This window comes from Lutra lutra, chromosome 1 (genome assembly GCF_902655055.1).
Source record: "Lutra lutra chromosome 1, mLutLut1.2, whole genome shotgun sequence".
Classification (NCBI taxonomy): domain Eukaryota; kingdom Metazoa; phylum Chordata; class Mammalia; order Carnivora; family Mustelidae; genus Lutra; species Lutra lutra.
Window position 1 is genome coordinate 217,524,352 of NC_062278.1, and position 12,979 is coordinate 217,537,330.

The 12,979-nt window shown below is 50.7% G+C and overlaps 1 protein-coding gene across 5 annotated transcripts in view; it reads left to right on the forward strand.

Moving 5' to 3' along the window:
• ARHGEF18 (Rho/Rac guanine nucleotide exchange factor 18) overlaps positions 1-12,979 on the forward strand; it is an 81,074-nt gene that overhangs the window by 21,087 nt on the left and 47,008 nt on the right. For all 5 annotated transcript variants that reach the window (XM_047703900.1, XM_047703864.1, XM_047703874.1 and 2 more), the window contains exons 9-10: positions 590-692; positions 828-969. In XM_047703900.1, the coding sequence (XP_047559856.1) occupies positions 590-692; positions 828-969 (245 nt within the window). The remainder of the gene's footprint in view (positions 1-589; positions 693-827; positions 970-12,979) is intronic.

The window sequence follows — 12,979 nt, forward strand, 5'->3', positions numbered from 1 at the left end:
CAACAGCAGGCGATCAGTAGTTACACTGTGGGGAGTCAGAATTTATACATGGATTTGTGACTGTGCAGGGGGTTGGGGACCCTAACCTCTATGTTGTTTAAGGATCAACTGTATTTATTAAATGAGGGGGTACCAGTAATCCAGGAGGGGCGTGACAGTGATCTGGGGCTGGAGTGTTAGGGGAAAGAGGGGAGCAGGATTTGAGAGATATCCCAAAGGAAGAATGAGTAAGATTTGTAAGCTGATTAGATATAGGGGTTGGGGTGAATCAGAGGGAGGAGGCAGAAATGGACAGAGCCAGGATATCCAGCCTTGCCCACTGAGGAACCCCAAGCCCGAGACCACATTGCAGTTCCCTCTGTAAACCGAGCCCCATAGTTCCTGGGACTTTGCAAATATTCATAAATGTTTGTTGAGTGAATAAGTGAGAGGCAGAAGAAGAGAGTTGAGAGACCACAGAAGAGAAACAGGACTAGGGGGTGCGGGGAGGAGACAAATTCCAGGTGGGGTCCAGGAGCAATTGGCAGGACAGGCTGAAAATGGCCCTCTGGCCCTGCTGTCCCCCCTCGTTCATCTTTCCTTCCCTTAGGAGCGAGGATGGCGCCAGCAAGATTGAGCGGAGTAACAGAAGCACGAGGGTAAAGCGCAGATTGAGCTCCCTACGTTGTCGGGTCACCAGGCAGAAGGAGAAGGTCAGGGGGCTGGGCCAGGGACAACCTCCCTCTACTTTCTCCAGTTTTTCAGTACTCCCCCAGCCCTGGAGCCCCATGATTCGAGGTAGGTCTGAATGCATGAGGCGTTCTAAGGTTCACTTCTGTCCCCCACAGGGGAAGAGCCCAGTGGTTCTAAAGGACAAGGGTCAGGATGCTAGAGAGAAGAAGGAATGTGTCAATGGGCACCAGCTGGCACAAGGGACCTTCCTTGGCCACTCCAGCTGCCCCCTCTGTGGCAAACCCTTTCTGAGCTCTGGTAAGTCCCGTGGCTCAGCCCCAGCCCTCTGGGTGGCAGCCACTTTCTCTCCTCATTCTCTCACGTGGCCTCCTTTGCCTGTTGCGTCCTCATCCCATTTCTCACCCTTGCTGGAGGCTGACCTCGGCTCCCCTGGAGAGCTCCAGGTTCCTTAAGGGCAGGGACCATGTGGTTACCTCAGGGCCACGAAACACCTCTAAATCTCAGCTTTTATCACTGCAAAAACTCCAGGCGGTGTATTAGTCAGCTAGGGCTGCCTTGCAAAGTACCGCAATCCGGGTGGTTCCAACAGCAGAGCTGTCCATTTCACCCTTGAACAGTGCAGGGGGTCAGAGACGCTGACGCTCTGCCCCCCATACAAACACAGTCAACAATCCACATACAGCGCTTAACTATCTTGACACAACAGACAAACTCCTCCCACCACCCCCCAGAGGGGGTGGGTACCCCCTTATTCCCCTTGACTTTTAATTTAAGAGTCACAGAAAAGTGGAGAGAGCAGAGAGGGTCCCCTTCTAACTTTCACCCGGATTCCTGTCGTGGTGGCATTTTCCATGACCACACTACCTATGTCACAACTCAGGAATCAACATTATACCGTATTATTGCCTTATGTGTCCCCAAGGTTTCTTCCCCCTTTTGGGTTCTCTGTGTTTCCAGACGTAACTCAGAATACTATGTTCTCTCTCATCATCCCGTCTCCCTCGTCTCCCTGGTCCGTGAGGTTTCTCGGTCTTTCCTTATTGTTCGTGACCTTGACAGTCTTGAGAGGTATTAGCCGGATGTCTAGGACAATGCCCTCCCGCCGCCCCCAATCTGGGTTCATCTGGTGTTTTCTCGTAATTGGGGTTATGGGTTTGGGAACCTTCTTGCCTCATCAGATCAGGGGGTAAGTGCTATGGATCTCACATCCCTGAGGATATGAACCCTCATTCCCTGGTTGAGACAACATCTGCCAGGTTACTGTTCTTTCCTTCTCCCTACTCTATTTGGAAGCGAGTGACTCAATCCAGCCTTCTTGCAGGGTTGTAGAAATCAAGCCCCCACCTCCTAGAGACAATATTTGACTTTCAGGACAGCCATTTGAGATCACAGAAGACTGGAGTTAGTGTAAAGGAAAATACGTGGGTTGCCCTTAGCGTGGTGCCTGGTACAAATGGGCAAGGGTAGCATCCATTGTCATTGTCATCTTCATTCCCCTGGGCTGCTGAGTTAAAGCAAGCAGCTAAATCACAGACCCACAACCCTGGGCTTTGACCTCAGCTCCCAGACTTGTGTAGGAGGCCCGTGGGGCCAGATCAGCTGTGGCTCACTCCCGACAGGCTGAGAGCAGGCACCTCCCAGGTATTACCAGCTACACGCCTATCACTACTGGAGGTATTCAAAGCCAGATGTTACTGTCTGTCCCTTAGAGGAAACAGCCCCACATTAAGTTAAACAGAACAGGGAATGAGTCACACTCCAGGAAATTATGGAAGGTGGGTCACCAGGGCAGAGCTGAGATGCTTTCCCAGAGACCAGCCCCACTGACAGAACACCATTCCAGTGTTCTTCTTCTTCTTCTTTTTTTTTTAAGATTTGATTTATTTATTTGAGAGAGAGAGAGCACGCTCAAGCAGGTGGAGTGGCAGAGGGAGAGGGAGAAGCAGAGAAGCAGACTCCCAGGTGAGCCAGGACGATGGGATCATGACCTGAGCCAAAGACAGACATTTAACTGACTTAGACACCCACACACCCCTCCAGACAGTCTTATTACTGGCCTTGACCTCTGAGGTTCTTCATGATCTGACCTCTGCCTACCTGTCCACTTTTCCCTTCCACTACTCAGCCACCATGAAGTCTCGTGGCTGCCCACACGCACCTGCACCTTTCTCAGTGCTGTTCCTGGAAGTCCTTTGGCCACCTAACTCTTACTCACCCTTTAGAACAAAGCCAGGGCCACCTCCCCCAGGAAGCCTGGACTGTGGATGGGGCGACTATATCAGTGTCTGAATGTCTCTTGGGCCAGGTGCTCTCAGCCAAGAGGACGTTGGCAATTATCTGGAGGCATTTTTTGTTGTTGTTGTTGTCAGGACAGGGGTACTGCTTGCCTCTAAGTGGATAGAGGCCAGGGGTGCTGTTCATCATCCTCCAATACACAAAACAGCCCCCATCAACAAGTGACTATCCAGCCCCCGTTGTCAGGGTGCCAAGACTAAGAAACGCTGCCATAGACTTACATTCTGTGTCTCCTTAGCTCTTGTCAGAGTCCCTGGCCCACGAGAAGGGCATACCAAATGCACAATGGAAAGAAAAAAGAAAGACAAGAGACACCTCTTCTTGTTGCCAGGCTCCTTCAGAAAGTTGGTTTCTACATTTAGGGGAGAACTATGTCACCCTGAAGGTTTCTGTGACCAAGGTAGCTATAGCAATAAGGATCATGCTGCTTTTCCTGCTTAAAATCTTGGATGGCTCCCCACTGCCTTTGGAATAAAGTCCCAAAGTCGTAGGCACTCAGAGAGTGAACATTTACACATCCATCAAGACCTCAAAAGTCTCTGTGTGAGGTTTCTGACCTCTGATGAAGCCGTCCTTACGCTTCTGGAAACTCCCAATTTCCTGGATGTGCTCCCTCTGTAGACCATGACAAAATGGACTTAAACTGGAGGCAGGTTCCTGGGGACTCCGCCATCCGGTTTCTGAAGTGAGGGCTCTCGGCCACAAATTGTGGGTGTTTTGAAGTGAGTCTGGCTTGGACAGATCTCGGCCTGGTCGACTTGAATCTGGTGAAAGAGGTGTTTGGCTCCTCTACTGGGCACTGCCCAACGGTCTCACCAGTGGCCAACCTGGGTTGGAACAAGCAGCCTCAGAGCTGGGAAATCTGGTGGCACCTGAGGGGGTGGCAGCAATGGGGGAGGCATTCTGGCATGTCGGAAAACATCTGTTTGGGGGATGGTCTGGCATGTATTTTAGACTCTGAATACCTGTGTGGGGGTATCTGACAATATCTGTATTGGGGGTATCTAGTATGTGTTTTGGGGGACTATGTAAAGGTTTCCGAGTAGGGTCTCTGATATGTTTCTATCTGGGGGTATCTGATGGCTCCTGGGTGAAGGCGTCTGGTACTTTGGGGTATTTTGGCATGTTTTTCAGATTCTGAACACTTCAGGGTAACTGACAGATCCAGACGAATGTCCTAATCTGACCTATTCGAGGGTACCCGAAAGCATGTTTTGAGTATCTGATGGCACCCATCTGGGTGTCTAGCATGTGTCAGGGGTATCTGGTACCCACGTTGGGCTGTCTGGGGCCACCTGAGAGGAGTATGGCTGAACTGTCTAGCTTCCTATAACCTGCACAGCCCCTTCTTCTCAGGCGACGGGCCTGTTTTCGCCATCGCCTGCACGCTGCCCTCAGACTTCTCGCCCCAGGCTCAATCCCCTTAGCCACGCCCAGGCGCCCGCTGATCCCCCGCTCCAAGCCCCCCTGATTCCCTCAAGACGCCCCCCCATCCCCACTGACCCGCCCCCCGAGGATCGCCCTCACCCACTCCGCAGAGACCCTCCCGGCTAAGTCCACGGGTCCCCCACAAGGCCGGGAGGAGATCCTCTCCCGACCCCTCCCGCAGGGTCAGCTAGAAACAGCCCACAGTTCTCCGGACCCGCAGACCCGCGGGCCACGCCCCCTTCCTGGCCACGCCCTCTGGCCCGCCCTCAGGGCGGGGACACGCACGCGCGGCTCGCGCGCGCGGCTTCCCGCTTCCGGCCTGGGGCTGCGGGTTGCTGTGGATCCGGGGAGGCCGGGCGGCAGCGGTGGCGGCGGCGAGCGGCCTGCGGGGGACCGGGCCGAGGTGAGGGCAGCGGGACGGGCCCGAGGAGAACGGAGCTCGGGAGGGAGACCTCGGGCCCCGGGAAGGCGCCGTCGGGCCCCGGGGGCGGCCTCTGGTGCGGGACCCCCGGGGCTGCCTCAACCTCGGGTCGGGCCCCCGTGGACCCTCCGAGCCGGCGGGCGGGTCCTGCAGCTCAGGCTGCCCCTTCAGTGCGTCTGGGCTCTGACTGGCGAATGCAGGGGTGCAGACGGCGCCCGCCGGCGCCATCCGAGTTCCAGCCCTTGGGGCGGTGCAGCCTCCCCAGGCGCCGGAGAGGGAGGTCACCGGGCTCGAGGTTCAGGAGCGCCCGGGGCAGGACCGGGGATGTCGTGATAACCGTAAACAGTAACCAGCGCCGTGGTGCTTGGGCCTCTGCGGAGAACTCACTCCCTGGAGTGGACCCCCTCGGTGCTGGGGAGCTTTGGGGTAACAGCTATACGGAGCGCGCGGGCTTTGGATCATCCGTTGCTGGTGCGGGGCAGCTTTCGCTGCAGGGAGAAACCAGAGGCCCTTGATCCTTGTTTGGTTTGTGGTTGTTTACTTCCCCGTCTTTTTCACCTGTTGCTCGGTTGAGATGGAAGCCCTAGGAGAGATGGCTGGCGCAGAGTGCAAACAGTTTTGTTGGGAGGGAAAAAAAAGTTTTCTATAAGTTGTACTGTGGAAGCAAAGGACACAACTACCCCCCCCCCCGCCCCGTTCGCCTCATTCAGGGAGAGTGGCACTCCAGCCAGAAGCCTTGAAGCCCCTTTTTTCTTCTTGTTGGGTAGAGAGAGTTCAGGACACCATGAATAGCCCCATGTGCCAAGGGCGATTTGGGATTGATTTTGCAGGTATTTGGGTGAATGATTAATCCTGAAGCTGCGTGGAGTAGTGTCAAGAGCTCAGGCTTGAGTGTCAGATAAGCTCTGGGTTCTGGTCCCTGTTCCACCACATCTTAGCCATATAACCTTGCTAAGCCTCAGTCGCCCCACCTTTAAAATGGGCATAAGGATTGGGTAGAGAGTCCATGAAGTAATATGTCTTAAGTGCATAGCAGACAGAGTGGCATATAGTGAAGGCTCAGTAAATGTTGTATATTCTGTGTCTATGTGCATGCCCCCAGACCTGTCTGTTTAGGCTGACATTGCAAATAATAAAGAGTCTGGAAAACTTAAACATCTTGGTTGTTGTTTGGACGGGGTCAGAGTGTACGCCTTATCAGTCGTTTGCTGTCTTATGGGTCAAGCCCTTTTGAGAAGAAGGTTGTTCTAAAGCTAGTAAGAGCATAACGCCGGAAGGCATAATAAATTCAGTCCTTGTAAACATAATTTGTTTTGGGTTTACGCAGTTTATTTTATTTTTAAATGGCATGCATAGAGAAATGGAAAAAGCGATAAAAGCGATCCTTCTCTCTCTCTCTCTTTTTTTCTCAGTTGACTTGAAAATGCCTCCACTTTGAAAGCTCAAGTGGCACGTACATTGTTTCTGGCATCAGCTGTGTTATAATTTTCATTCTTGTCACACAGTAGCAATTACCACTGGCTGCAGGGCTATTACCCTTGTCACCAGCCTCTAGAACTAGGGCTGTGGTCACCAGCTGTGCCTCCCTGGGTGTTTACCTACCACATGTTCAGCATATTTCTGATCCTTGTGTCAAGGTCTCCTTAGTTCTTCCTCATTCACCCTAGGTCCTGTTTCCATTTCTTCAAATTCCCTCTAAGACTTCCAGAACCTTTTCATCTTGGCTCTCTTAAGTAATTTAAAACTTTACACCTAGGCCAAAGGATTTGTTTCTTTGTTATTTATTAGTTGCGTTCCACTGCACCCCACCCCACCCCCCTGTGCCAAAAGTGGTGGAGAGCTGCTGTGTTTTGAAAACCCTTTCTCCAGGGGCGCCTGGGTGGCTCAGTGGGTTAAGCCACTGCCTTCGGCTCAGGTCATGATCTCAGGGTCCTGGGATCGAGTCCCGCATCAGGCTCTTTGCTCGGTGGGGAGCCTGCTTCCCTCTCTCCCTCTCCGCCTGCCTCTGTCTACTTGTGATCTCTCTCTGTCAAATAAATAAATAAAATCTTAAAAAAAAAAAAAAAAAGAAAGAAAACCCTTTCTCCAGGTGCAAACTAATTCCTCTCACAGCTGGAGGAGGAATGTGACGGATGGGGGAGGGGGCGAACTGATGAAAATAATGTCCTCAGTGAAAGGGCCCTTGCTGCGATGCTTAATTTTTGTTTTTAAAATTGCCCTTGAAGGGGCACCTGGGTGGCTCAGATGACTAAGCATCTGCCTTCATCTGCCTTCGGCTCAGGTCATGATCTCAGGGTCCTGGGATCGAGCCCCACATCAGGCTCTCTGCTCAGTAGGGAGCCTGCTTCCCCCTCTCTCTCTGCCTACTTGTGATCTCTCTCTGTCAAATAAATAGAATCTTTCAAAAAAAAAAAAAATTGCCCTTGAAGTGTAAAATTCAGCTTGCTTCCTTCTCCCCTCTTGTTCTGAGTTAGTTTTCAAGGGAGAATCAAGTTGCACTTGGTTGTGTTCAAAGTAGCAAATACACAAGATGATTTACATCATATCTTGAAAAAAAAAATGTTGCCAAGATTTAACTAAGAATATACATTGAATACATCGTGGGTGGTTACATTTTAAACTCATGCCACTCCTCTTTTTCCCTTAATATAGCAGCTTTATTGAGCTGTAATTCACATACCATAAAATTCACCCTTGGGGCGCCTGGGTGGCTCAGTGGGTTAAAGCCTCTGCCTTCAGCTCGGGTCATGATCTCGGAGTCCTGGGATCGAGCCCCACATCGGGCTCTCTGCTCAGTGGGGAGCCTGCTTCCTCTTCTCTCTCTCTGCCTGCCTCTTTGCCTCCTTGTGATCTCTGTCTGTCAAATAAATAAATCTTAAAAAAAAAAATTCACCCTTTTAAAGCGTGCCATTCAGTGGGTTTTTCACAGAGTTATGCAACTATCACACTATCTAATTCAGAACATTTTATCATCTGGTTGTTCTCGTGGGTGAGTTTCAGGAGGTAAGAAAGGCCAAAGAAAGAGGTGGTCTAGGCATGTGCCCCATGGCTCCATTGCAGCATTCGACAGAGGGAGGGAAGGACCACATCAAAGTACTTGGCTGGAATCCAGCATGTTCCTGTGCACAAGGACATTTATGTACTGTTTATGGGCCCCTCGGATTTGCCAAGATTACTTTGGCAGAGCGAAATTGACTTGAAGAAGAATAGTACGTGGTGAAGCCATCCACAGTAGCTCCCCAGGCCCCCACAAGACTGAAATGGATGGTGACTGACCGGACATAATGTAGAGTCAAAAACCAGCATCTGTGGGCATAGGAAGCAGGAAGGAAGGTAGCTCCGTGGTGCTCATAATACCAGGATATGGTGATTGGTGGCCCCTGTGATCTGCAGTGTCCACTTGGAGGCTCCTAATCAAAGAATTTAAAGAGAGATGGGAAGATGGAAAAACTGAGACACACCCCCCCCCCCCCATATACTGCTGAAGGGGCTGTAGGAGGGGGCAGCCACTGTGGGAAAATAGTCTGGCAGTTCCTGGAGAAGTTAAACACAGAGTTACCATATGATCTAGAAATCCCACCCCTAGGTAGATGCCCAAGAGGGATGAATATAGATCCCTACAGAAACTGGTACACAGATGTTCCCAGGAGTGTTATTCGTGGTAGCCATGAGGTGAAAACAACCCAAGTGTCCCATCAGATGAACGGAAAAATGAAATGTGCTGCATCCATACAGTAGCATTCAGCAATGACAAGGCGTGCCATTCTGATACCTGTTACAACATGGGTGAGCCTTGAAAACGTCGTGCTAAGTGCAAGAAGCCAGTCCCAAAAGGCTGTGTATCTTCTGATTCCATTTATGTGAAGTATCTGGAACAGGCTAATCTGCAGAGACAAAAAAATAGATTAGCAGTAGTTGCTGGGGCTGGAAAGAGGGGACCAGGGAGTGACAGCCAAGGGATGCAAGGTTGCTTTCAGGGGTGATGAAAATGTTCTAAAATTGTGGTGGTCAATGCACAACCCTGGACACACTAAAAGCCATCGACTCATAACGCTGTAAAAGGTTGAGTTCTATGTATGTGAATTCCATGTCCGTAAAGCTGTTGAGTAAGAGAGGCAGACAGGGGCTCCTGGGTGGCTCAGTGGGTTAAAGCCTCTGCCTTTGGCTCGGGTCATGATCTCAGGGTCCTCGGATCGAGCCCCACATCAGGCTCTCTGCTCAGCGGGGAGCCTGCTTCCCTCTCTCTCTCTGCCTGCTCTCTGCCTACTTGTGATCTCTGTCAAATAAATAAATAAAATCTTTAAAAAGAGAGACCGAGAGAGGCAGACAGAACACAGGCTGAGAACTAGAAGCACAATGGAAATGGTTATGGGCATGGGACAGAATCGCAAGAAGTGGTTTGCATCTAGGAAGCTAGAAATTCAAGGGGAAATGATAAGAAAACCCGGAAGAAAGAGGGAGCACCTCTCCAGCACGGATGGGAGCCAGGGAGCACTGAGTTGGGCATCTTACAGGCTGGCGTGTCACCACAGAGGACTTTATGGCCATCAGTGGGTGGAGTCCAGCTTGGAAAAGGCAGAGGCTGGAGACAGGGAAGTTCTTTGAGAAATGACCTGGGCCTAAACAGGGACCGTGTGGGAAGAGGTCAGACTTGCATCTGTGCAAAGGCGGGTGTGTCAGGGCTTCCGATGGCACTGTGGGAGAGAGCGGGGTGTAGGCCACCGGGTAGGTGATGGGCCCCAAGGTCGTCGGCTAGCAGGCTCTTTCTTACGCAGCAAGGCTGGCCTGAGGCATGTAGGTGCTGGCAGTGTGACCAGTTTGGACCTCCCTTGAGTGTATCTTGCCCTGGAGAGGGGGAAGCTGTGTTCCCTGCCCTTGAATCAGGGTCTCTAACCCTAAGCCCCCATCCCACCCCCAGCCACATCCACCCCATCCCAAGGCTTCCAGGGTCTAAGCAGTAAAAGTAGCCCTTCATAGACCCTTGGGGGGCCCTGAGGTTGGAGTGCTCTGGGATGGAGTGGGGTCAGGGCAGGATAGCAGTCGTCCGCCAGGGGGTGAGATAGGAGGGAGAGAAGCAGAGGACCTGGCAGCGAAGTGATGCGAAGCCCATCAGAAGATAAAACGGATTGACTCTGATGGTAGAGCCATGATCTGGTTAATGTGCTTATGTAACGAGAGGCGGCACCGTGGGAGTCAGACTCCCGTAAGCCCTTGCAGTTGCAGGGCTCTCCTGTCCATTCGCAGCAGCGATCAGCCACCCCTCTCCCCGTACCCCCTCCCGGGACTGGGAGCCTGGAGGGAGCGCCATCTGCGTCTCTCCTCTGTGCTGTGACTTCTGGCCCACCACCTCTCCCACCACACTGACGTGGTGAAAACATGATAACTGGTATGGTGGGCAGGACAGTGGCCCGCAGAGATGCTCGCATCCTAACCCCCAAGACTCGCAAACATGTGACTTTCTATGGCAAAGGGGACTTTGCAGATGTGATTGAGGGTCCGGAGATGGCAGGTGAACCTCGTTTACCCAGGTGAACCCAGTGTCATCCAAAGGGTCCTCATGAGAGGGAGGCAGGAGGGTCCGGGTCCAGGGAGGAGGTGTGATGGCAGAAGCCGAGGTCAGAGGTCAGTGTAGGAGATGGAGGGAGGGGCGGGAAGCCCAGGAGGGCAGGTGCCACTAGCAGCTGGAAACAGAGGGGAAACGTGTTCTCCCCTAGAGCCTCCAGGAGATGGCAGCCCTCCCGACCCGGCTCATGCCCTCCAGCCCCACGGGAGAATAGCCTCAGTGTTGTTTTCAGACACTGTTTGTGGAAATCTGTGACAGCAGCCAGTTGGGAATGCCCACACCCACTTTCCAGGTCCAGTGCTCGAAGGCTCAAATTCTCATTTGACTCGGGACCTACCCTGCCCCCTACCCTCTCCAGCACTTTCTTCTCCTGTGGAAATTTCTAGAGCTCCACGCTGGCCTCACTCAGGGTTCTGTGTGCCTCCAGCCGGGCCACTGCCATTGCCCCTTCTCTAGACACATGCGTACAGGGGAGCACCGTGAGCAGAAAGATGGTAGCAGAGAGCTCAGGCCTGCTTCTGTGGTACCACAAAAGCTACTTAGGCCCTTGGATCCTCAGTTTCCTGGCTCTAAAATTACAAGTCTAATAGCATTCCTTGTTTCATAGGGTTGTGATTACTTGTGAAGGGCTCCACAGTGTCTGGGTGTGTCCATCCGTTCCTTCAGCATCGGGGACTAGGGACCCGAGTTGCCACAGTGAATACAACTTAGCTCTTTTTTTTTCTTTTTTAATCTGAAAAATATAACTTTGTTAACAAGATGCGGAGTATAGGTACAAATCGATAAAAAGAAATTGTTAAAAAATGAAGCCCCACAACTGTGGGTTGCTCCCAAAGTCTGAAGATTAATTATAAGTCACGTCTTGTAAATTAGTGCTTTTAAGTTTGTCATTAGCTCCACCCGGTTTACAGGCAGGAAGCTAAAACCTTCCTTTTGGTGTTTCTCCTTCTTCTAGAATGTTCCAAAAGCCCTGATCAAAGGGGAAGGCCCTCCAGTTTCCCTGCTGTCCACAACTTGACATTCTGCTGCTGCTTTTTTTTTTTTAAATGGGACTATTACAATTCACATACCATAACAGTCACCGCTTGAATGTGTACGATTCAGTGGCTTTTAATATATTTATATGTACTCCTCACCCCATTCTCTTCACCCCAAAAGGAAACCAAGTAGCCATGAGCAATCACTCCCCATTTCCTGTTCCCAGGCCTCTGGCAGCCATGATTGTGCTTTCCCCCTGAAGATGTTCCAAACTGGGGTAGCTTTCCATTGGTCAAGAAGGTTCCCCTTGTAGATGGGCCAAAAGATAGGGGCTTCTGGGACTCTACAGTGTGTTTGGTTTTGACCATGACCATGAGGAAAACCAACATTTTAGGACATTGCGATCTTGTAAGCACATACATACACATACGATCAGATCCAGAGTTTCAGCAAAGAATAAGAATACTCATCTTCCTTACTCAAGATCATTCTGGCATTTTCTGTCCTATTTTATTTTGCGGGAAACTGTTTTCCCCAACTCACAAAGGGGTCACGGTCCTCAATGTCAGAACACTGCCTTGAGATCCCAGTGTAACATGCCTTAGGAAGAAAGTTTAGCAAAAGAGGGAGCATTTGGCAGTACAATTAATAGCTTGGACTTCTGAGAAGTGTACTAGTTTCTTAGGACTGCTGTAACAAATTGCTGCCATCCCAAGTAGCTTAAAATAACAAATTCATTCTCTCACCATTCTGGAGGCTAAAAGTCCGAAAGCGAGGTATCTGTAATGCTGCACTCCCTCCAAAGGCTCTAGGGAATGATCCTGGAAGGCTGCCCTAGGCCGTGGGTCCTTGGCTTGTGGCTGCGTTACGCAAGTCTCTGCCTCTGTATTCAGTTGACTTTTCCCTCTCTGTTTGTCTCTATATCTGTGTCTCTCTGCATCCAGATCTCCCTCTTGGCTTTGTAAAGATGCAAGTCACTGGATCACCCTTAATCCAGGACGATGTCATCTTGAGATCCCTGAGTTAATGATATCTGCAAAGACCCTTTTTCTGAATGCGGCCACGTTCCGTAGAATTTTGTAGAATTCCATGAATTCTGAGGGGACCGTATTCACCCAACCGCAGAAGCCTTCTATTTCTAGTGACTCGTAAGGGAGAACAAGTTGACAAGCTGATAGTATTCATTTCTTAGATTCCTTACAGACATAGTAATTTTCACATTATTTAAAGTGAAATGAAGCATTGGACTTCAGCTCATGCTTCGGAACCCAGCAAGTGAGGAGAGGAAAGCAGAGGAGATCTTAAGAACTAGTTTCTTGCCTGAAAAGCTTCTAAATCTGGTTCCTCTGGAAATACCATTAGCCATACGGTATAAAGAGGTGCCTGGTGCTACCATACGCTGAATGTTTGCTTGTTTGCCTGTCTTTATATAATCTGTTCCTTTCGCCCATGCGTTCAGAGACCACCTTCATCAAATATAAAAGTTTTATCAATTTAGAAAAGCAAAAATTGTTCCATCTGCTTGGCCCGGCACCTAGCTTACATAAGTACATGAAACTGCTTTCTTCCTGACCTTGAGACGTGAAATATATTAAAATATATTCACACTCACACCTTTGCAG